General features: G+C 34.4%; 1 protein-coding gene, 1 non-coding gene and 1 pseudogene across 2 annotated transcripts; 2 read left to right on the top strand and 1 right to left on the bottom strand.

The window, feature by feature from the left end:
* Nucleotides 1–3,978: 3,978 nt before the first annotated feature.
* On the bottom strand, nucleotides 3,979–4,085 carry LOC127116750 (small nucleolar RNA R71). Its single transcript, XR_007801542.1, has one exon. It is a non-coding gene; the product is annotated as a small nucleolar RNA R71 (small nucleolar RNA).
* Nucleotides 4,086–10,290: 6,205 nt separating this feature from the next.
* LOC127086134 (elongation factor 1-gamma-like) lies at nucleotides 10,291–16,200 on the top strand (annotated as a pseudogene).
* Nucleotides 16,201–22,483: 6,283 nt separating this feature from the next.
* Nucleotides 22,484–25,413, top strand: LOC127086143 (elongation factor 1-gamma). Its single transcript, XM_051026862.1, has 8 exons — nucleotides 22,484–22,691; nucleotides 22,788–22,810; nucleotides 22,896–23,045; nucleotides 23,134–23,194; nucleotides 23,289–23,338; nucleotides 23,479–23,580; nucleotides 24,130–24,628; nucleotides 24,851–25,413. Exons 2-8 carry the CDS (start codon nucleotides 22,802–22,804, stop codon nucleotides 25,228–25,230), a joined length of 1,251 nt encoding a protein of 416 aa, XP_050882819.1. The 5' UTR covers nucleotides 22,484–22,691; nucleotides 22,788–22,801; the 3' UTR covers nucleotides 25,231–25,413.
* The last annotated feature ends 754 nt before the right edge of the window (nucleotides 25,414–26,167 follow it).

The raw sequence follows: 26,167 nt of genomic DNA, 5'->3' as shown, positions 1-26,167 counted from the left end.
CAGTACTTCATCACATTTACTGATGATTTCAGTAGATATGGTTATGTGTATTTAATGAAACACAAATCGGAGTCCTTTGAAAAGTTCAAGGAATTCAAGAATGAAGTACAAAACCAACTAGGTAAGAATATTAAAACTCTTCGATCAGATCGAGGTGGTGAGTATTTAAGCCTAGAGTTTTATGACCATCTAAAAGAGTGTGGGATCCTATCCCAACTTACTCCTCCGAGAACACCCCAATGGAATGGTGTATCTGAGAGAAGAAATCGAACCCTGTTAGACATGGTCCGATCCATGATGAGTCACGCCGATCTTCCAAACTCCTTTTGGGGACATGCATTATTGACAACAGCTTACACACTTAACCGTGTTCCATCCAAAAGGTTGAGAAGACACCGTATGAAATATGGAGTGGTAAGAAACCACATATGTCTTACATGAAGATTTGGGGTTGTGAAGTTTATATGAAACGATAAATTTCAACTAAGCTTTAGCCCAAATCTGAAAAATGCTTATTTGTGGGGTATCCTAAAGAAACAAGAGGGTATTACTTCTACAATCCTTCTGAGGGCAAAGTGTTTGTCGCTCGAACTGGAGTTTTCCTATAAAAGGATTTTAATTTCAAAGGAATCAGTGGGAGGAAAGTAGAGCTTGAAGAAATTCAAGAATCACAAAGCATTGATACACCTATGGAGGAATTAGAGCAGGAAACACAAGTAGTTATGGAAGAGCAACCTGCTCAAGTAGAATAAGACCAACGTAGGTCAGGCAGGATACGTCACCTACCTGAGAGATATGGATATCTCATAACTGATCAAGGTGATGTATTACTCATGGATCAAGAACGAAGATGAGCCTTGTGTCTACAAGAAGGTTAGTGGGAGCATGATCATTTTCCTGGTATTATATGTAGATGACATATTACTCATTGGAAACGATGTCCCTACCCTGTAACAAGTAAAGTCTTGGTTGGGGAAATGCTTTTCTATGAAGGACCTAGGTGAAGCAGCCTATATATTAGGAATCAGAATCTATAAAGATAAATCATAAAAACTGCTTGGCCTAAGTCAGAGTACATACATAGATAAATTGTTAAGACGCTTTAATATGCATGGTTCCAAGAAAGGATTCATACCTATGCAACATGGCATGTGTCTATCAAAAACACAATCCCCTTCACCTAAGGAAGAAAGGGATCGCATGAATAAGATTCCATATGCATCTGCAATAGGATCTATCATGTATGCCATGTTATGTACTCGACCAGATCTCTCGTATGCTTTGAGTGCAACGAGTAGGTACCAATTTGATCCTGGTGATGCTCATTCGATAGCTGTCAAGAATATCCTTAAGTATTTGAGAAGGACTAAAGACTCATTATTGATATATGGAGGTCAGGAAGAGTTGACTGTAATTGGATACACTGATGCTAGCTTCCAGACAGGTAAGGATGACTTTAGATCGAAATCTGGTTATGTGTTTTGCTTAAACGATGGCGCTGTGAGCTGGAAAAGTTCAAAGCAAGATACAGTTGCTGATTCTACAATCGAGGCCGAGTATATTGTTGCCTCAAGTGCAGCAAAGGAAGTTGTTTGGATCAAAAAGTTCATTAGTGAACTTGGTATGGTTCCTAGCATTGTGGATCCCATTGGTCTCTATTGTGATAACAATGGTGCTATCGCGCAAGCTAAGGAACCTAGATCTCACCAACGATCCAAACACATACTTAGGCGTTATCACCTCATTCGAGAGATAATAGATAGAGGAGATGTGAAAATATGCATAGTATCTACACTTGACAATATTGCTGACCCACTGACAAAGCCTCTTGCGCAGCAGAAGCATGATGGCCATACTAGATCTGTAGGCATTAGAGGTATGCCTGATTGACTCTAGTGCTAGTGGGAGATTATTGGTGTAAGCCCTAGAGTCCAATACTTTTGGTACTTGTATCGAATTATTTATTAATAATAAAAGGATTTTTCTTTATTACGTTTGTTTAATAAAGTCCCTAGAATAGCCAGTCCGTTTAATGTATCAAGTGTGACTTGATCATGAGATCACATTAAACATAAGGACACTATTCTTAAACTATCCGTAATCGAGCTTTATTGTGAAGTGGGATAACATTAAAGCATTAAGAATATTATGTATATAGATTGATGATCACATCTCATGGATCATGGATAAAGGAGTTATCAAGTCTTAAACATAGGTATGAATGTTAAGAGTAATATTTATACTGGATTGACCCGCTATGAGAATACTATATAGAATGTTATGCAAAGTGTCATAAGTTATTCTCATGGTGATAATGGTGTATACCACCCTTTGACTTGAAACCACTATGGACCCTAGATGTAGAGTCGAGTGCTTTATTGCTGATCAAACGTTGTCAGTAACTGGATAACCATAAAGACAGTTGATGGGTACTCCACGAAGCATGCTGAGGGACATGAGTGACCTAGATGGAATTTTCCCATCCTGCGTAATAGGATAAATGTCAATGGGTCCAATATTAAACTGGACAAGGATGACACGGTCTATGCCTTGTGTTCAATATAGACATAAGGGCAAAAAGGGAATTATATGCCTAAGTATTATCACAAAAGGTTTTGTCAGATCACATGACATTTTCGTGTCTTGGGTAGCAGTGATGTGTTGCTAGATACCGATCACTGTTTATTATGTTAAATACGTGATTTAATATAATTGTTAATGCCGCGAAAACCTACAGGGTCACACACAAAGGACGAATTGATGAGAGATATAGTAACTAAGGAACACCGTAAGGTACAGTGTACTTAAGTGAATTGTAGAACATCGTAAGGTACGGTGTACTTAAGTAGAATACGAAATATGGTAAGGTACCACACGCTTAAGTGATTTTGGCATATTATAAAATATGGGCCACTTACACTTAAGTGGGCTTTTTAGCTTGAAGCCCACACAAGTGGTTCTATAAATAGAACCCTTGTGCAGAAGCATTCATTGCGGTTGCATTTTCGTTTTCTCTCTCTCTCTCTCTCTCTCTCTCTCTCTCACTCAAAGCCTTCATTCATAGCAGCTAGCACTGAGATTGAAGGAATCCGTTCGTGTGGACTGAGTAGAGGCGTTGTCGTCGTTCAACGTTCGTGATCGCTCCATAGATCTGCATCAAAGGTTTCAATCGTCACAAGAGGTAAATATTCTATCACTGATCATGCCCATTCGTAAGGATCACTAAAGGAGAAAATTTTAATTTCCGATGCGTTTTGGATCGCCGTTCTCCTTCAGAGTGTCAATTTAAAACACTTTGATTTTGTATTCAATACTATTTTTTTAGTAATTAAGCATTTGAACTTCTAACGTTTATGTAATCTGGTGTCTCGATAGTTTCTCAATTGTTGTATACGCAGGGCTTCAAACCCAGTTTACAAAGGAAATCCTGAACTTGAAAGAACTCTCAGGTTGCTAAGAAGATTTCAGCATACTCAACATTTACCAGGGAGTCCTCATCCCTTCCTTGTTTTAGACATAGAAGAATAATAGGGGTTTATGCAAGAAGATTTGGAGCAAGAAGAGGTTGTCATGGCAGATAACGACATCATTGAGATTGCCAATGACATAGCACATAATATTAGAGACTATGTTGTGTTTGATCCAAATTCCATGAACAAAGGAATCATCAAACCTGAAATAATTATGACTCGGTTTGAATTCAAGTCCATGATGTTCCAAGTGTTACAAGCCATTAGGCAGTATTGAGGTTCAGAAAATGATGATCCCCGTCTGCACTTGAGATAATTCTTGAAAGTAACTAGTAACTTTAAGATTCCTGGCATATCAGACGATGCCTTTAGGTTGAGGTTGTTCCCTTACTCATTGAGAGTTCAAGCAAAGAGTTGGCTGAACTCTCTTTAGCCTGATTCCATAGTCATTTGGAATGCTTTGGCTAAAACAATTCTACCTCAATACTTTCCCCCTGTCAAGAATGCCAAAATGAGAAATGAAATCACTTCTTTTAGGAAAGGGGAATATTAATCTTTATTTGATACTTGGGAAAGGTTTAAAGATCTATTGAGACAGTGTCCCCATAATGAAATCCCAATCTGTATTAAACTTGAAACTTTTTATAATGAATCGGTTCTTTCATCAAGGAATATGCTTGATGCTTCAAGTGGTGGCGCATTGTTATCAAAGTCTTATGAAGAAGTTTCTAAGTTGATTGAAAGCATTACTACCAACACTTATCAATAGTCGATTTTAAGAGTTGTCTATACTCCTAGTCAGAAGAAGCTAGTTGGATTGCATGAAGTTACTGAAACTATGCTCTTGCTGCTCAAATATCTCAACTTAATCAAATTATGAAGAATATGATGACTAGTCATGTCATGCCAGTTGCTGAACTTGTCAAGGTTGTGATTGACACATCAGAAGTTGCATGTGTTTATTGTGGATGTGCCCACCTATTTGAGGATTGTTCTGCTAATCTAGTTTCAGTTAACTATATTGGTAACAACAAGTATAACAACCCCTACAACAACGCCTACAACCCTGGTTGGCACAACCATCCAAAATTTTCATGGAGCAACAATCAAAAGCAACCTAAACCTCAAGCATCTCAAACTCCACAAGTCCCACTGAAGGTGGCAAGAAACACAAGAAAATGGGGATTTGAATTAAGTTTCTAAAAAGAAAAGTTTTTATCAAAACTAACTCAATCAAGCAAAAACACGAACAAGAAAAATAACAAAGTTATTTTTATATTGTTAGTTTTTAATGAAGCTACCTCCAGTCCACCCTACCAAGGTGATTTCAGCTTCTCAAGAAGAACTTAAACCACTATAACAAAAACCTGATTACAGACAACACATACACTAACCATTTTTATCTTCTTGAGTCTATCTGACTAAAAGCTAGTCACTCAAGGAAAGCACTCAAACAGATTTGAGATTTACAAGTTGTGTTTACAAAGAATGTTTCTAAGAAAGAAGATTAACACAAGTTAATACATTGAATGTTTCTCACACAGTAACGAGCAAAAACTCTTGTGTGTTTACACAGAGTATACACATAAAATATTTACTTCAACAAAAGCGTGTATATGTTCAGTAGCATAAGCGTTATCAAAGTAATAACAACTTCTTCCAATCTTTAAGTCTCCTTTATAAAATGGTCGTCGTAACCAAATTCAGATTCAGGAGTCGATTATGCAATAGGAAGGTATTAACACCCCTCACATATGTTGTACTCAACGGGAACCATTTAGTTAGATTTGCGTTTAAAAGGTTAACTTATGTTATTTGTTTTCTTCAAGTGATCAAAAGTGCAAAAGGGAAAGAAAAATGGGTTACAAAATGTTTTTATTAGGGTGTTTGACAAGATTGCGAGTCCCGTTCCTACGTATCCTTAGATACCATGAGGAATTCAAAGCTACATAGTTCTTAGTATAAAATTATGTATTGGTTGGTTGATTTTATTCAACAAATGTATAAATCGCTCTCTAGTGGTTAAACTTTGCTTGTGCTCGTGATTGGAGGCTTAAAGCGCTTGTTTGTATTAGCGGCAAAACAGACTAAACAATGTTCTTTTTGAAAAAAAACCTGCTGCACATGGGCGGGAAAATAAGTTTGATGTGTTGAGTTATTTTTAGGTGATTGACGAATACTCGAACAGTAGGCTAATTACGACCATCACACGAATATTCAAGGTTACGAGTGTTTCGAAGCTAAACTCGTAAAAAGCTTAAGTTTGGGATTTGTATGATCAAGTCTCTTGTTTATGTTCAACATTAGTATGTGGTAAAACCTCATAAGTTCTTGGTTAGCTCGTAATAAAACCAATATTAGGTTCAAGCTTAATCCAATGTTAAAAGCTTGTTTATGTTCGAGATCATCTTTGTGGTAAATTCTATCGGGTTCTTAGTTAGCCCGATATAAAACCAAGATTTAGGTTCGAGAGCTCATCTCGGTATTAAAAGTTCTCAATGTTTGTTTAGAAGCTTGAAGACTAACCACTCCAAGATTCTTTTGAAAAAGAGAGTAACCTCTTCGATCCATCGTTTGGAAGGAAGACTCACAAATTCACTCCATAGTTTTCTGTTTAGTTGGAAGTTAGCTATAAACTTCATTTTTTCTGTATCATGGGGTTCGAGAGTTTAACCTACTAAAATATCTTAAGCTTATTGGATACTCTTAAGATCAATTATTAGGGAGGGGAGTAGGTATTTTCCTTGTTTGATCAAACCTCTATAACTTCTGGTGTCTTCTCTCTTTCCTTAAAATCTTTAATTTATGCACCTTACATTCTGCATTTTTATTTTTCGTTGCTTAATCTTAAAATAATTTCAAAAATTTCTCTAACTCTGATTTTAATTCCAAAAGTTTTTTAAAACCAAGCTTTTCTGAAACACAAAATTCACCCCTTCTTGTGTGTGAAGTCACATGTCTAATAAAAATAACATGTACTACTGGTACTTTTCTGTCCAATTTTTAAGTAGAAACTTGCTTAAACGGTTATACTAAGCCCGTGGGGCGTATTTAAAACAATGAAAAACCTTTTTCAGCTTGAATACATGATTAAGAGAATATAAACTTTGAAACCCAAGAGGTTGATCAATATACATTGCATCTTGGATATAACTGTTCAAGAATGCGTTGTTTGGAAGAGTTTGAAATTTAGAATGCAGGAAAATATAAAAGCATTCTTATGGATTCGAATCCAAATACATGAGCATTTGTCTCATCAAAATATATTCCTTCTGGTTGATTGCATCCTTTTGGAATAAGCTTTGCTTTATTTCTTAAAACAATACTTTTTCATCAAGTTTGTTGTTAAAGACCCATTTGGTCCCAATCACTATATTAGTCTTAGGTCTTGGAACAAGTTCGTAGATATTGTTTCTCTCAAATTAATTTAACTCTTCTTGCTTAGAAAGAGGCTAATGTTAATCAACGATAGCTTAATTGATGTCAATAGGCTTAGTTTAGGAAACAAAAGCCATACAATTATATATCTGGTTAATAGAGTGTCAAATGGTTACCCCCTTAAAAATATCCCTTATTACGTTGTGGATTTGATGATATATTATACTTCTCCATTGCTTAAGTAGGTCTTGATTGTATTTGTTTATTTTTTCAACTTGATCATTATTCATTATCTTCAAATTGATCATTGTCTTTACTTTGGTCTCTGTCTTGATATTGGTATTCTAAAAAAGTTTTCTCCAAAATACCTGCATAATCGGACACTTTTATCTCTATCGACTTGGAGTTAATTTCATCAAAGGTTACATGAACTAATTCTTTAATATTTAGGTTTTTTTATCAATATTCTAAAAGTTTTACTAGAAGTGGAATATCCTAAGAATAAACCTTCATCAACTTTAACTTCGGATTTGCCAAGATTATCCTTGTTGTTATTAAGGACAAAGCACTAGGATGTGAAAACATGGAGGTGAGAAATATTAAGGTTTTTCCCCTTGTATATTTTGTAGGGCGGAAGTTTTAGAATTGGTCTTATCAAGCTACGATTTATCATATAACAAACGTTGCTTACCACATCAGTCCGTAAATACTTATGAATGTTAGTTTTATTGATCATCATCCTCGCTAACTCTTCAAGACATATATTTTTCCATTCCACTACCCCGAGGAGTTCATATAGTAGATAAAATATGCTACATGTCATTCTCAATACAAAAGTTCTCTAATTCAACATTTTGAATTCCACCTTTGCAATCACTTCATGTGAATGCAATGCTTAATCCTTTTTCATTTTGGATAACTTTTGCTAACTTTCAAAAGGAACCTAATATTTATCTTTTATGAGATAAGAAAAATGTCTAGGTACAGTGAGACTCATCCACATGGCATAGTAATTTCCACAAAAGCTCATGGTTTTGAATGGCCAAAAAGATCCATGCACAAAAATTGTAAAAGCATGTTTATAGAAATAATATTTACATTTTAAAGGAGACATTTCCTTCTTTACGCTTTCAGTACACATCACATAGCCGATTATATTCAAAGCACAAGTTTGGAAAATCAATTATAATTCCTTATGGACCAATTTGTTCAAATGATACATATGCATATGGGTTATTCTCATATTCCATAACCATGACTCATCCTCTTTACTTAAAAGACAAACATCACATGAGAGTAGTTTATTAAAATTTATGGCGTAGATATTTCACTTCTTAAATAGATAAAAAGAGTTTGATTGTTTTTCCGTTTTTATGACCATACATACAGAAAAATCAAAAGTTACATTACTACATGTGATATTTCACTTCTTAAATAGACAAAGTTATCCAAGATTATTGATCGTCAATGAGGTTGAAAGCATTAAAGGTTTAGAACGTCCCTAAGGATTATTTATACTAAAGATTCATTTTTCTCAACTAAAAGAAGTGGATTTTCTATGAAGAGGATTGCACTTTTGACTTCAAACACTATTATTTTACAAAGAGAATATTTAAATTATCATTTATAAGATTGAATTTATCTTCAACTATGATTTTTGTAAAGATATAAATTCATTAATGGTCTGTATCAACAAAATATGTATATAAAATCTCATTATAAACATAATCTCTAATGAGTTGATATTTAATCTCAATGTGTTTTACTTTAGAGTAAAAATAAGATTTTTATATAAAAAAAATGACTTTAGAGTTGATGTTTGTCGCAAGGTGTGCTTGGATACATTTGGGAAATACACTGTTCATTGCAAGGAGATTCTATGATTCAAATACCGACATGACATTTTTAGGGATATCATTTTTGATATATTTAGGCGTGCAGTGGTATATGTGAAAAAATAAGCGCATGCGAATTTCATGGGGGAGGTCGACTCTTAAGGCAGCCGATGCTCTGGTGTATGGATGGGTAGGAGGAAAATATGCATATGTCGATTTGAATGGAGTTTTCTCATTGGTGCGATCGAGGGCTGCAGGTTTTATTGTGGGACAAGTAGCTCTCAAAGTCGCTTCAAGTAAAGTGATAAAACATGAGAAAGCGTGTTTCAACAATCAACATGCCTTCATACCATTTGTCTTTCTAACACCAAAAGTAGTGGATCTTTTATAGAGAGTCCAAAGGCTCATGCATAACAATGTTGTGTCACCCAGGACAATGAATGTAGTGTTTAAAAGGATTGATTTTATCATCCAAAAAGGGATAGCGACACACCTTGTTGCCTGCTATTTGTATATAATTTTGATTATATATATATATATATATATATATATATATATATATATATATATATATATATATATATATTATTTCCTTTAGAATTCTCCTTATTCGTTATATTTCTTTTTAAAACCATATGGTTCAACAATGACATAATTTCCTTTTTATTTTTAACTATTGTACGAGAACCAATTTTTTTTTCTCCTGATTTTCTTCGAAGCTCACACTTCCCCTGCTTCAATATCAAATTGTAAAGAAAATATGAAACACATGTAATTTTGTGTTTATGTACCAAAATATTATTGAGTTCTTTAGGGTTAATCATATAGTCTATTATTCATCAATGCTTAAAACTAGTTTTTAACATTGAGTAAGATGTGTTATCATTCTCTCTTTCCATGTAACATGAATAAACCATTGAGATTGGTGTTTATGTAATATGAACTTTAATTCCAAATTCATCTTTTGTATTGACAATACTTCTTCTTTTATTTCTACTAACTTTATAGTTCACATAAGACATCTTGTTTCTCCCTATTATATAAGCCAATAACTCTTAGAAATGTTATAATTGTTGGGTAAAAATTATTTAGAATTAAAAAAAAAATAGAATTTCAATATTTACACTCTCAATCTCTTTTTTCAAAGTAATTTATTTTTCAAGTAAAATGGTATAATGTTTTTGCAAAATTGTAAACTTATTGATTTTCTTTAAGAGTTATTAAGAAAATATTGTTAAGTAAATGAGTTCAACTCTAGATAAATTAGAAAATACATCGTATTCTATTTGATCTCTCAAATATTGTAGTGAATAACGGTCACATTTGCTTCTTCATCATCCTTTTTTTTTATTATTCATAAACATCTCGTATTTCCATAAAATCATTCGTCTGTTTCCAGCTATATGTTTCTCCTTGTAAAGTTATAGACATTCATTATTGAAGTATCTTGACTTGTTGTAATTAAAACAAGTTTTCCAATCTTTCTTCTTAGTCTTACATAAATTCAAAATTAATATTTTCATTAGAGTGAATCAAGAAAAAAAAACTATCTTCTTTAGGCATCGCATGAGTATATCAGAAAACCTAGTTTTCCAGTGTCTTCCATTACTGGAATAGAGAGTCATGTTCCTCCCTTCCATTACTGTAAGTACAATCTCGTTTCTCATTTCTCCAATTGAAATGCTACTAAACTATCTCGTTCCTATTGTTTCAGATATCAAACCAGACCTGCGCGCTTTTCCTTTCAAATCCATGGCTCTGGTTAGTTAATTTCTCCATTTTTTTCAATTACTTGATTAATTCATCATTCAACTGTTGATAACTATTCTGATTGCAATTTCGTGTAATTGTTTAATCTGTAGATCCTGCACTCTACCCAGGCAAACAGAAATTTTTACAAGATTCTGATTGCTGCAGAGTATGTTGGTGTTAAAGTTGAATTGGCACCAGATTTTCAGATGGGTGTCTCTAATAAAACCCCTCACTTTCTCAAGTTGAACCCTATTGGAAAGGTGGACTATCCATGCATCCTCACTCTGCCCTTTTATAAATATAAAGTCCCTTTTACTAAATCATTAGACATGGTTCTCTTTTCTGATTCCAGGTTCCGGTCTTGGAAACCCCGGAAGGTGCCGTCTTTGAGAGCAATGCAATTGCTCGTCATGGTATGCTTAGTGCTGTTTATGCATTTGTTCATAGTTGTAATGTTTTTGTCATTTACTTTTGTTTCGTTTTGCTGCAGTTGCCCGATTGGGTGAAAACAATTTGTTTGGATCTTCTTCCATTGGTCATGTATGCGTTTTGTTTATGGTTTATCTTGCATGTCTGTTTTAGTGTGACTTCTGTCCGATTTGTATTCTGGTTTTTCAGGCTCATGTTGACTAGTGGATTGATTTTGCTTCTTTCGAGATTGATGCCAATGTTTTGAAGTTGTTCATTCCAAGGCTTGGAAAGGCCCCCTACTTTCCTGTTGTATGTTGTCTGCTATATTAATTTTATTATACATTAGCGCCTGTTTTATTTGGTTTTAAGTTTCTAATCTTGAGTATTGATAGCAATGGCAACTATTAAGAGGAGTATTCTGAAATCAATTGGTTGGGTTGGTTGTAACTCTACAATTTAATCCTTAGTACCCATTTACTTTGTCAAAACAGCTTCTACTGGAAACTTGTGTTGGCTTTCCTTGTCAACAAGGAGAGTAAATATTCTTCAAGTGAACAACAGTCTTGCTTTTCTGGAAACAATAAAAATTGTCAAAAGAGTTATTTTCATTATTTCCTGAAATGTACCATCCCTAAGTAATATTTTATCTTTTATTTATCACAATCATTCACTTGAAATGTCTCTTTTATTTCAAGTGAATGATTATGCAGAGAGCAGGAAAGTTTAATGTAAAAAATTGATAGTATAATAATATTTATAAATTAAGCATTATTATTAATAAATGATTTTTTATGTATGATTATTTTTATATTTAAGAGTATACAAACTTTTTAACGTGGATCTTCATAAACACGTGGTTGTTTGTGTGTAGACGATTTGATCAATCAGATGTTTGAAACAATGCCACGTGATTGCCTTTGTGTATCTCCTGGACTTGCACGTGCTCTGAGCTTCTTCAAGCTCATAGTAATTTCCATGGCCAATTATTTCAATCATATAACTAATCTAAAACGATTCCAAAATAGTATGAAAATCGTTATGGGCAATAATCTCAGTTTCCATTTTTATTTGGAATGGGAACTGTGCGCGGGCGGTGACACAGCAGCGTCGAAGCAATGCGGCGAAGGATGCAACATCACAGCGGTGACAACCATCACCTTCTCTGTCCACGTCATCATCTCCAAGGTATTATTCCGCGTTTTCAGATTTACATAAACCTTGTTTGTTTTTGTACAAGATTGATTTTCATAGATGATTGAATTAATAACATTTGTTTTGTTTCCTAAATCCGAAAATGTGACATTTATGGATGCAACAACACATTTCTTTGTATTCTACTTAATTAGAAAATGTGAATGCATGCATATGAGTTTCCTACATTTATGTTTCATATTTAAAACTAGCAAATATAAATGTGAACGTGATTAGTTTCTTTGTATGAGGAATGAGCCTACTCTAACCACTCTTAAACGATTCTCATTGCCTTTACTAACACTAGATACCAGAATCCATTACTTTTGTTTCTATTGTAGTTAATGTAAACGATGTCAATCTCAATTATTCACGTATTAATCACCAACACCTTTCATTGCAATTGTAAACCCCACACCTTGTACAAATGTTAATTAACAACATTTTATATTAAACTTTCTTGCTCTCTGCATGGATAATTGTGCTTCTGTTTCCTCTATCCCTGTAACAATGTCCCTCAAACTCCATAAATATCTTGTCTTATTTTATTCTTTCTATACGATTTTTGCACTCAACTCAGACGGAATGGCACTCATGTCATTCACGTCGCATTAGACATCGATTCCTGCTCACGTCAATTCCACATGGACTCCATCCCATTCAACATCATGTTCATTGGTTGGTGTCAAATACAGTTCTTCCTACCATGTCATCTCTCTCAACCTATCCCATTATCATATTTATGGTCATAACAAGTTTAATGGTCAAATTCCCCACAGTTTCACTAACCTCTACGGACTTTATTATCTTAGCCTTTCATCTAATCTCCTCACAGATCCATTTCCTCATTTCTTGTCTCAAATCCCTCACCTCCACCTTCTTGATGTCTCTTATAACCAACTTAATGGTTCCATCCCCGCTAGTATTGCCAACATAACTCAATTTCGTAACTTGTATCTCCAAAACAATCAGTTCTCTACCATAATTCCTTCATCCATTGGGAACTTCACTCAATTATAAGACTTGCTTTTGGATAATAATCTCTTGCAGGGTGTCATTCCTCATACGATAAACCGTCTCAATCATCTTATTCGTGAGGGAATGCCTTCATGGAAGGAATTGAATGAGAGATCCAAAGATACTAAATTTTGACAACAGGAAGAACCCAGTGGAATAATACCGGTTAGGTTATTGGAGGCAACACCAAAACGAATAAGATGATTGAGACGGTTTATCGTGTGAGGAATGACACCCTGCAACAGATTATTATCCAAAAGCAAGTCTTGTAATTGAGTGCAGTTCCCAATGGAGGAAGGAATTATGGCAGATTGTTTTGGAGATACAAGTTGCGAAGTTGAGTCATGTTGGCAATACTAGCGGGGATGGAACCATTAAGTTGGTTATAAGACAGATCAAGAAGGTGGAGGTGAGGGATTTGAGACAAGAAATGAGGAAATTGATATGTGAGGAGATTAGATGAAAGGCTAAGATAATAAAGTCGGTTTGTGAAACTGTGGGGAATTTGGCCATTAAACTTGTCATGATCAAGGTCTATGTGGCTGAGTTCGGGGCAATCAGCTAGTTCGGGTCCTAGTTGACCATAAATCTGATAATGGGATAGGTTGAGAGAGATGACATGGTAGGAAGAACTGTATTTGACACCAATTCATGAACATGGTGTTGAATGGGATAGAGTCCATGTGGAATTGACGTGAGCAGGAACCGATGTCCAATGCGACGTGAATGACAGGAGTGTCATTCCGTCTGAGTTGAGTGCAAAAATCGTATAGAAAGAATAAAATAAGACAAGATATGTATGGAGTTTGAGGGACATTGTTATAGAGAAAACAGAAATACGATAAATGCATGCAAGAAAGTTTAATGTAAAATGTTGATAATTAACATTTGTACAAGGTGTGGGGTTTACAATTGCAATGAAAGGTGTTGGTGAATAATTCAGATTTACATTAACTACAATAGAAACAAAAGTAATGGATTCTGATACCTAGTGTTAGTAATGGCAATGAGAATCGTTTAAGCGTTGTTAGAGTAGGCTCATTCCTCATACAAAGAAACTAAACGCATTCACATTTATATTTGTTAGTTTTAAATATGAAACATAAATGTAGGAAACTCATGCATGCATTCACATTTTCTGATTAAGTAGAATACAAAGAAATGTGTTGTTGCATCCATAAATGTCACATTTTCGGATTTAGGAAACAAAACAAATGTTACTATAAAATTCAATCATCTATGAAAATCAATCTTGTACAAAAACAAACAAGGTTTATGTAAATTTGAAAACGCGGAATAATACCTTGGAGATGATGACGTGGACAGAGAAGGTGGTGGTTGTCACCGCCGTGATGTTGCATCGCTTCGACCTTGCTGTGTCACCGCCTGCGCTCACTGCTGTACAGTTCCCATTCCAAATAAAAATCGAGACTGAGATTATTGTCCATAACCATTTTTATACTATTTTGGAATCGTTTCATACTATTTTGTACACAAAGGCAACCACGTGACATTGTTTCAGATATCTGATTGATCCAACCGTCTACACACAAACAACCACGTGTGTATGAAGACCCACGTTAAAAAGTTTGTATACTCTTAAATACAAAACTATTACATAAAAATTTATTTATTAATAATAATGCTTAATTTATAAATATTATTATACTATCAATTTTTTTACATTAAAATTTCCTGCTCTCTGCGTAATCACTGACTTAAAATTTCCTCTTTTATTGAATATTTTTTCTGTGTCTAAATGAAGGTGGAGGAGTCTGCATTTTCTTCATTGAAGAGAGCATTTGAGGCTCTTAACACTCACCTTGCGCACAATACCTACCTGGTTGGGGATTCTGTTACCCTTGCTGATATCATAACAACATGCAACTTGTGGCTTGGTTTCTCCAAAATCTTGGTCAAGAGCTTCACCTCAGAGTTTCCTCATGTTGAGAGATACTTCTGGACCTTGGTCAACCAGCCAAACTTCCGAAAGATAATAGGCCAGGTTAAGCAGACTGAAGCTTTGCCACCTATTCCATCTGCTCAGAAGCCTAAGGAATCTAAGCCCAAAACTAAAGATGAATCCAAGAAAGTGGCTAAATCAGAGCCCGTAAAGCCCAAAGTAGAAGAAGCTGAAGAGGAGGCACCCAAGCCTAAGGCAAAGAATCCTCTTGATCTTCTTCCCCCAAGCAAGATGATTGGATGAGTGGAAAAGACTTTACTCTAACACTAAGACAAACTTCCGTGAGGTTGCAATCAAAGGTATTGTGATTTTGCTTCCGTGGTTTCTATTTCTCAAAATTTTGTAGCTTGATCTTGTTGTATTTTCCCCAAATTTTTGTAGCTTCTAGAATTATGATTGTAGCTTACATCCCTTGGAAATATACTACTCTTGTTTTGGGGAACTCTGATTCTTTTTATCCCGTGTACACTGTATCACAGACTGACACTTTTATACCTTTGTTTGACTTGCAGGATTCTGGGACATGTATGATCCAGAGGGATATTCTCTCTGGTTCTGTGATTACAAATACCAAGATGAGAATACTGTTTCTTTCGTGACACTGAACAAGGTTGGTGGATTTCTTCAGAGGATGGATCTGGCTCGCAAGTATGCATTTGGAAAGATGCTTGTGATTGGATCAGCGGCTCCATTTAAGGTGAAAGGGTTGTGGCTTTTCCGTGGACAGGAGATTCCAAAGTTTGTCATTGATGAATGCTATGACATGGAGCTCTATGAGTGGACCAAGGTTGACATCTCCGATGAAGCTCAGAAAGAGCGAGTTAGTCAGATGATTGAAGATTTTGAACCATTTGAGGGAGAGGCTCTTTTGGATGCCAAGTGCTTTAAGTGAAAACTAGTTCTCAGTTCCCATTGAAAGGGTATGGTTTTGTTGGGAGTGGTAGAGTTTTGTTTCTTTCCTATTTTCTGCTATAGTGAATGAAGTTTAAGATGTTTTATGATTTTATAACATTGAAACTTAAATGCTTGATTGTGGTAGCTTAATTTTGATGGTAACAAGACCAGTATTACAAGATCCATTTTTCTTTGATGTAAGATAAGCATGTATGAGATTCGCTGTATTGATGCCATCTGCTTTGTTCTTGTGCTCGAGGGGTTTATTATAGGAAAAACGATGAAATGACATTTTTTTCCCTCCATTTTCTGCACTTTTTTGAGAAGTAAAGTTGAATGGGTAAACAGAATGTGTAAGCCGATGCTACTAGCCAACTATCTCTTTTCCTCCTAATTTATATCCTGACATTTCTACACATTGAATGATGTTGAAATCATATTTTCAAATTTACTCAATTTTTGCATTTATTAAAAGTTGATCGGCGATATCGAAAATTTGCAAATTCATACTAGAAATTTCATTTAAGCTAAGAGTTTTTTCAACTTTCGCGAGTTCTTACTAGAAATTTTATAATTTTCTGTTAAAATTTTTTGAGTTCTTATCATGTTACAATATCCGGTAAAAAATCACAACTTTCATGAGTTTTTATAAAAAAACTCGTGTATTTATATGTGAATTTTAAAAATGCTGGCATACAAATATGAGTTTTTACAAGTAATTTTGAAATTTTGGATAAAAACTCATATTTATATCAGAAATTTTGAAAATGTCAGTAATTCAAAATTTTAAAAATAGTATCGAAAAATTTGAAATTGTCGAAAATAGCTATAATTTATTGGAAAATTTTGAAATTTCAGTTAGTTAATTGTTTTTTTGAATTTTTTTTTATTTTTTAGTGAGGACTAGGGGAAAGGACAACAATATTGCTTCGAGGGTCACAAAGAGAGGCATCGATAGTCTGTGCTAGGGCAGCTGAGGCACAATCTTCGCAGTTACGGGTATGGAGAGTAGTTCAAACCGATTTTCACCAGAAACGGATGACTGAGCAGTCATTACGTGCACCTCATATCATCCAACGCCGAGACAGATGCGACCCCTATTGCTGTTGAGGCCGAGACAGGTGTGGCCCCTATTGCTGCTGAGACCGAGACAAATGTTATCGTTATTTCCGTTGAAGTTGAGACAGGTGACGTCGAGGCTACTGCTACTAATGATACAAAGGTTACGACTCTGCCTCGACGAAGCCATCAGTGCACACTAACAGAGAGTTCCTTGGAGGGCCCATTGACTGATCAATGCTTACCGATTATCCCGACCAAGTGACATACCTTTTATGACAGAGCGATATATATATATATATATATATATATATATATATATATATATATATATATATATATATATATATATATATATATATATATATAACTTTTATTTATTTATTATTGATATTTGATGTGTTGAAGAGGTGTCATCATCAGTAAAGTTTGCAAATCTCATTCTATTTTTTGCTCACCTTTCCATTATGTATGTTCTGATCTCTTCTAGCATGGTCACTATAGGCTTAACTCTTGCTTCAATAATAACACTATTGAAGGCCTTTGGCATGTTGTTCAACATGCTATCACACTTAGAGATTATTTTGAATTGAGATTTACTCCAAAATCTAGGAGGTGTTTTCATCATGTGCTTGAATGCTTCCTCATTAACATCTTTCGTTTCTCTCATTCCCCTTTCTCAGGATTGTAAATATATTGACTTAGCAGTTTTCCATATAATCTCTTTCAACTTCTTTCTAGGAAATCTCTTTCTAAAATTGTTGTACAAATGGCGTGCGCAAAACCTATGTTCCACAGCCGGTAAAAGCTCGTCCATATATGGCAAGAGACCCTAACAAATAAATACAAGAGATTCATTATCACAAATTCAAAACATTATAGTCATGCACAAAATAAATACAAGAGATTAATTATCACAAATTCAATACCTTCTGTTGGTCTGAGATGAAGGTGTATGTATAACATTGGTTTCTACCTCCAAGATCATCAATCAATAGTTCTAAAAACCATGTCCAAATGTCATTTCCTATGGCTGTCAATATTTGTACTTTATATAGTCATAGATTCTGGTATACTGTTCTAGAAAAAAGCCATCAATCAATCCTCTTGCTGCACACCTAGCCCTAACATCCTTAGTCTTGTTTACACCAACATTTTATTTCCTTTGGGATTTTTCCTTGATGTCCCTGATTTTCAAATTTAGATTATCTTTCAAAGAGTTTTGAATTCTTTTACTTAACCACTTTGTAGTCATGAGCTTCACATTATATGATCTACTACAGTTATGCTTATCCATCAATTTTCTCAATTGCCAAAAATCTTCACATGGTAAATTACCAAGAATCTTTACATATCACGTTTATCCTTTGTTTATCATTTTTAGAGAACCTCAAATACCTTCCTGATTGGACTACATATGAAGTAATTGCCTCCTTAAAATAATTCTTTATTGCAAAATAGGTTCCTAATCCCCATTTGTAGTCTGACATGTTTTTGGGCATTTTGAAAACAAGATACTTCTTCCTATAACAGTTACTTTCATCATCAGTTTCACACACACTCTCAAATTCCTCACTAGCACCTTCACATTTCTCACTAGCACCTTCACATTCCTTACTATATTTTTTGCCTTTACCTTCCGCCTCTTTGTCATAACCCAATAGATGTGTAATATCCTCTTCCACTAAACCATCGCCGTCTTCATCTGAATCTTGAAAGGCAACATCTAAAGTACTGTCATACTGGAAACTCACATCATCACTATCGCTTATATCATCAACCCCATTAACATCAACATGATTATCTCCTACCCCACCCTCACTCATATCTTCAGTCTCATTAACACAAACATTATTATCTCGTACCACACCCACACTCATATCCTTAACCTCATTAACATCAACACTAATATCTTTTACCTCGCCCTCACTCATATCATCAGCCTCATTAACATAAATAATTGTGCCTCCAACCTCAGTCTTATTCAAGTCACTTACACCATCTGCTTTACCATTGAGAACTTCTTCAACTAGTTTTCCAGTGACATCTTCAATTTCATCAACATTAACTACAACATTAACTGTTGGTATAAGCCCTAGAGGCCAATACTTTTGGTACTTGTATCGAATTATTTAAAGGCTTTTTCTTTATTATGGTTGATTAATAAAGTCCCTGGAATAGATAGTCCGTTTAATGTATTAAGTGTGACTTAATCATGAGAACACATTGAACATGAGGACACTATTCTTAAAGTATCCGTAGTCGAGCTTTAGTATGAAGTGGGATAACATTAAAGCATTAAGACTATTATGTTTGTAGACTGATGATCACATCTCATGGATCATGGATAAAGAGTTATCAAGTCTTAAACATAGGTATGAATATTAGGAGTAATATTTATACCGGATTGACCCACTATGAGAATACTATATAGAAAGTTATGCAAAGTGTCATAAGTTATTCTCATGGTGATAATAGTGTATACCACTCTTCGACCTGAAACCACTATGGATCCTAGATGTAGAGTCGAGTGCTTTATTGCTGATCCAACGTTGTCCGTAACTGGATAACCATAAAGACAATTGATGGGTACTCCACGAAGCATGCTGAGGGACATGAGTGTCCTAGATGGAATTTGCCCATCCTGCGTAACAGGATAAATGTCTATGGGCCCAATATTGAACTGGACAAGGGTGACACGGTCTATACCTTGTGTTCAATATAGACATAAGGGCAAAGGGGTAATTATACACATAATTATTATCACAGGAGGTTTTGTCAGATCACATGACATTTTCGTGACTTGGGTAGCAGTGATGTGTTGCTAGATACCGCTCACTGTTTATTATGTTAAATGCGTGATTTAATATAATTGCCAACGTCGCGAAAACCTATAGGGTCACACACAAAGGATGGATTGATGAGAGATAGAATAATTAAGGAACATCATAAGGTACGGTGTACTTAAGTAGAATACGAAATATGGTAAGGTACCAAGTACTTAAGTGATTTTGGCATTTTATGAGATATGGACCAAAATGCACTTAAGTGGGTTTTTTGGCTTGAAGCCCACACAAGTGGTTCTATAGATAGAACCCCTTGGGTAGAAGCATTGTAACTCACTGAGACAGAAAACACAACTGAAGAGTTGGAATTTCGTATCTCTCTCTCACTCAAAGCCTTCATTCATAACAGCTAGCACTGCGATTGAAGGAATCCGTTCGTGTGGACTGAGTAGAGACGTTGTCATCGTTCAACGTTCGTGATCGCCCCGTGGATCTGTATCAAAGGTTTTGATCATTATCAGAGATCTGCAGCAAAGGTTTGAATCGCCACAAGAGGTAACGATTCTATCACTGATCATGCCCATTCGTAAGGATCACTAAATGGAGAAATTTTAAATTCCGCTGCGCCTTGGATGGCAATTCTCCAACATTAACTATGTTTTAAGTTTCATCTTCTATAGGTCCATCGTAATAATCAAGTTGAGAAACTGAATGTTGCACATACAAATAAACACTCTTATGCACCTTACATAAATCAATTATCTCTTGGACACCTTTATCATCACTCAAAGTAAACAAACCAATTGTTAAGTCCTTGTATATTACTGTTCTAGATTCCTCATATCCCAATTCTTTAACAATCTCTAACACCTCAAAATAACTCCACTTATCAACATCACACTTCACCCCGGTAACTGAACCCCCACAACATGACTCACCATTAGCTTCAAAAAAAACCTCATGATGTATAACTACATGCACATATTCATGCATAATATACCTAAAAATTACAATATTTTGAATCAGGAACACAAAACCCTAAATACATGACAACCCCTAAAATGCAAATCGAGATGAACCTTAAAATAGAATTGGGAGAAGATTAAAAAGAAGAAAAAGAGCATTCCCAGTATTCTCTTCAGAAATCCCTTTTCTTTGTGCTTTCTTCGTTCTTCAACAATTCACTCTATTCGTTCTTCAACGATTCGTCATTCTACAGAGTGGGGTTTGAGAGAACTTCAGAGAAATGTGAGAAAGATGAGAAATCTATATTTGAGAGAACTTCAAAGAAATGTGAGGTTTTATGTATGACATTGTTAGTTCATTATAACTAATACACGTGTGTGTCACCTTTGCATCTCAATTTACTTTGACTAATATTTTGGAAAATAAGGATAAACGTGAACCACTTTGAATAACTGAGGATCAAAATGGTTCTTTTTAAAATTAAGGGACCAAAACGAATCTTACACAAAACATAAGAGACAAAAAAATATATTAAACCTAGAAATATCAATACTTTCTTTTGAATTTTTTACTTCTTATAAACCAAAATTAAGTGTTTTTTTACCAACACTATCTCGCTTATCTCCTTAGTCTTACATAAATTCAACATTAATATTTTTATTAGAGTGAATGAAGGAAAAAAATATTTTCATCATTCTTGATAAGTAAGTTTTTTAGATTTTGACCTCATATCTTTCTTTAGGCTCTCAGAAATATTATATTTATTATTATTAAATTAAAATAATATATTATAATACCAATGCCTACATATATTTTTTTAATAAATTTATTTTTAGACGTTTTTGTTATATTTATAAAGTAAATATTTAATATTTTAAAAAATTTAGTTATTTGTTTTCATAATTTCAAAAACAATATTGACCGTCATCATATAAGTTAATTAGTAATGGAATGATCGACAATGATTTTAGACTATCATAATTAGAGATGTTTGTCGTTCGATTTGAATCTAATTTCATTCAATCCAATTCATGCAGTTTAATTTAGATCGGTTTTTGGATATCCAAAAATATAAATCATGTATATTTTTTTAAGATTCTAAAACAACTATAAAAAAATTAATATAATACATAATACATAATATATAATATATTAAAAATTAACATTACAAAATAAAAATGATAGATTATGCTTGAAACAAATGAAATAATAAAAATAAATAGATTAAATTAAACTAAAAATAATAAATTATAACAACATATCAGAATAAAAACATGAGAAAAAGAAATATGCACCGACAGTGTAAAATATATTTACACTGTCAACCAATGAGACTCATGTATCCCACCACATCACACTTTTATTTTTAAAATACTGTTATGATTTGACAATTTAAAATATTTTGATTGGAGATTAGTGTAATGCACTACCTTTAATCTCTAAAAATATATAGACGTAGTTCGATTTGATTTTGAAAAATCAATTTGAAATCCGATCCAAATCGAACAATTTTTACAAAATAATATCCAAACACATAGAATATTATTCATTTTTTTTACGGTTTTTAATTTTTTTTATTTGAATTATAATTTTTATTTGAATCCATTTATATTTGAAAACCCTAACCACAATATATATTTTTCCTTTTTTTAAAAATAATCTTTGGTCAAAATTTAAAAAGATAAAACAAAACAAGATATTTGCAATTACGGGTACGAAAAATAGAAAACGGGAAGGGCTTATCAGTTGTGTACGAAAAATAGAAAACGGGAAGGGCTTATGAGTTGTGGGCCGTTTCCAACCCGACCCATTTTAGGGTTTAGAGGCATCGCACCAGTATATCAGAAAACCTAGTTTTGTACTGTCTTCTCCTTTCGACTCACCATTGATTCATTGATCCTCATTCCTTAACGCTCACAGGAATTGAGAGTCCTGCTTCCCGAAACTCTCGTTCCTCCCTTCCATCACTGTAAGTGCAATCTCGTTTCTCATTTTTGCATTTCTTTTACTGTACAATTGAAATGCTACTTAACTCAGATTTATACTGTTTTCTTTTTCTGATCAGATCTCAACAAACCCATGGCTCTGGTTAGTTCATTTACATTTTGATTACTTGATTATTTCATCATTCAACTGTTCTGATTGCAATTTCCTGTAATTGTTTATTCTGTAGATCCTCCACGCCACCCAGACAAACAAAAATGTTTACAAGACTCTGATTGCTGCAGAGTATGTTGGTGTCAAAGTTGAATTGGCACCAGATTTTCAGATGGGTGTCTCTAATAAAACCCCTCACTTTCTCAAGTTGAACCCTATTGGAAAGGTGGATTATCCATGCATCCTCGATTTCTCCCTTATAAATATAAAATCTCGATTTTCCTTTTACTTAATGTTCTGTTATCTATTTCCAGATTCCGGTCTTGGAAACCCCGGAAGGTGCCGTCTTTGAGAGCAATGCAATTGCGCGTCATGGTATGACTAGTGCTTAAACATATCTATTTATGCATCTGTTCATCGTTGTAATGTTGTTGTTATTTACTTTTGCTTGGGTTTGGGTTTGCTGCAGTTGCTCGATTGGGTGAAAACAATTTGTTTGGATCTTCTCCCATTGATCAGGTTCACATTTTGTTATGATATTTCCATGTGTTGAGTTATGGTTATTAATTAATATACTTGGTTTATCTTCCATGCATGTTTTAATGCGACTTCTTGAAAGTGACATCATGTCATGTTCTATTTGTATTCTGGTCATTCAGGCTCATGTTGATCAGTGGATTGATTTTTCTTCATTGGAGATTGATGCCAATCTTTTGAAGTTGTATATTCCAAGACTTGGACATGCCCCCTTCATTCCTCTTGTAAGTTTTGTGCAATATTAGTTTTTTTATACATTAGTTGCTGTTTTATTTGGTTAAGTTTCTAATCTTGAGTATGGATAGCAATTATATAATATTATTGAGTTGTGGCAACTATTAGCAAGTTATGATAGGAATATTCTGAAATCAATTGGTTTGGTTGGTTGTAACTCCAAAATTTAATCCTAAGTACCTATTTACTTTGTGAAAATAGCTTCAACTGGAAATTTGTCTTGGTTTTCCTTGTTAACAAGGAGAATAAAGATTCTTGAAGTGAACAATAGTCTTCCATTTCTATTTCAAAAGAGCTATTTTCATTATTTTCCTGAAATGGATGATGATATTTTATCTTTTTTATCACAATGACTCACATGAAAAGTCTCTTTTCATTGTTAACGAGCAAAACTAACAATTAAGAACTTAAAGTAGAAATTGATTTCACAAAGTAAACAGGTACTTAGTTCACTGTTCTTTATCCCGTCTTTGTAATACCTGTTATCTTCCCCTTTTATTGAATATTTTTTTCCTTTTGAAATTTGTATCTAAATGAAGGTGGAGGAGTCTGCATTTTCTTCATTGAAGAGAGCATTTGAGGCTCTTAACACTCACCTTGCCCACAATACCTACCTGGTTGGGGATTCTGTTACCCTTGCTGATATTATAACAACATCCAACATGTTGCTTGGTTTCTCCAAACTCTTGGTCAAGAGCTTCACCTCAGAGTTTCCTCATGTTGAGAGATACTTCTGGACCTTGGTCAATCAGCCAAACTTCCGAAAGATAATAGGCCAGGTTAAGCAGACTGAAGCTTTGCCACCTATTCCATCTGCTCAGAAGCCTAAGGAATCTAAGCCCAAAACTAAAGATGAACCCAAGAAAGTGGTTAAATCAGAGCCCGCAAAGCCCAAAGTAGAAGAAGCTGAAGAGGAGGCACCCAAGCCTAAGGCAAAGAATCCTCTTGATCTTCTTCCCCCAAGCAAGATGATATTGGATGAGTGGAAAAGACTTTACTCTAACACTAAGTCAAACTTCCGTGAGGTTGCAATCAAAGGTATTGTGATTTTTGCCCCCTTGCTCCCGTGGTTTGTATTTTTCAAAATTTTGTAGCTTGATCTTGTTGTATTTTCCCCAAATTGTTGTAGCTTCTAGAATTATGATTGTAGCTTACATCCCTTGGAAATATACTACTATTGTTTTGGGGAACTCTGATTCTTTTTATCCTGTGTACACTGTAGCACAGAATGACATTTTTATACCTTTGTTTGACTTGCAGGATTCTGGGACATGTATGATCCAGAGGGATATTCTCTCTGGTTCTGTGATTACAAATACCAAGATGAGAATACCGTTTCTTTCGTGACACTGAACAAGGTTGGTGGGTTTCTTCAGAGGATGGATCTGGCTCGCAAGTATGCATTTGGAAAGATGCTTGTGATTGGATCAGCGGCTCCATTTAAGGTGAAAGGGTTGTGGCTTTTCCGTGGACAGGAGATTCCAAAGTTTGTCATTGATGAATGCTATGACATGGAGCTCTATGAGTGGACCAAGGTTGACATCTCTGACGAAGCTCAGAAAGAGCGAGTTAGTCAGATGATTGAAGATTTTGAACCATTTGAGGGAGAGGCTCTTTTGGATGCCAAGTGCTTTAAGTGAAAACTAGTTCTCAGTTCCCATTGAAAGGGTATGGTTTTGTTGGGAGTGGTAGAGTTTTGTTTCTTTCCTATTTTCTGCTATAGTGAATGAAGTTTAAGATGTTTTATAATTTTATAACATTGAAACTTAAATGCTTGATTGTGGTAGCTTAATTTTGATGGTAACAAGACCAGTATTACAGTATCCATTTCTCTTTGATGTAAGCTATGTATGAGATTCGCAGTATTTTGGGGTGTTCGCGGTCCGGTTTGGGCGGTTTTGATAAGAAAAATCATCCGAACTGCAAGAGAAAAAAGCATGCGGTTTGGTTTGGTTCGGTTGGTTTTTAGAAATAAAATCAAACCAAACCATGCGGTTTGGATTGGTTTGATTGGTTTGGTTTTTTACAATATTTTTATTGAGTCATACATACACCTACAATGAATAACGTAACTTTGTATTTAGTCATTCATATATTACTAAATAATATAAAAATTTATCATATTTAGACATATATATAATAGTAGAATAAAATAATAGTAGAATAAAATAATATCAAAGACATTCTAATAAAATGTAAAAAACATATGAAATGAGAGATTAGAGAAGATGAAAAAAGAACATATGAGATGCGGGATTGAGAAGAAATATGCGGAAGAAAAAATAGTAACATAAAAGATAAAAAAGAAGGAACTTAAGAGATAAAATATTAGAGTAGAAAAAACGAAAGAATTTAAGAGCTAAAATATTAGAGTAGAAAAAACGAAAGAACTTAAGAGCTAAAATATTAGAGTAGAAAAAGCGAAACGTACATGGTAAAGAAGATGAGAAGAATGTGCGAGACTACTGAGAGAGATTTAAGTTGGTTGAAATTGGTATCCTAAGTGTGAGTAAGAGAAAATCGTTTTTAGTTGTAAGGTTAAGGCATACTAAGTTTGAGTTTTGAATTGGATGTGGG

The sequence above is a fragment of the Lathyrus oleraceus genome, chromosome 1, assembly GCF_024323335.1.
Source record: "Lathyrus oleraceus cultivar Zhongwan6 chromosome 1, CAAS_Psat_ZW6_1.0, whole genome shotgun sequence".
NCBI lineage: Eukaryota > Viridiplantae > Streptophyta > Magnoliopsida > Fabales > Fabaceae > Lathyrus > Lathyrus oleraceus.
The sequence above is the reverse complement of the archived record's forward strand: the minus strand, read 5'-3'. Positions and strand labels throughout refer to the sequence as shown.

Excerpts from the sequence above, each read along its gene's own strand:
- LOC127086143 (XM_051026862.1), top strand. Across the intron at positions 23,046-23,133 it reads AGTTGAACCCTATTGGAAAG|ATTCCGGTCTTGGAAACCCC; the intron begins GTGGATTATCCA and ends ATCTATTTCCAG. Across the intron at positions 23,339-23,478 it reads GATCTTCTCCCATTGATCAG|GCTCATGTTGATCAGTGGAT; the intron begins GTTCACATTTTG and ends CTGGTCATTCAG.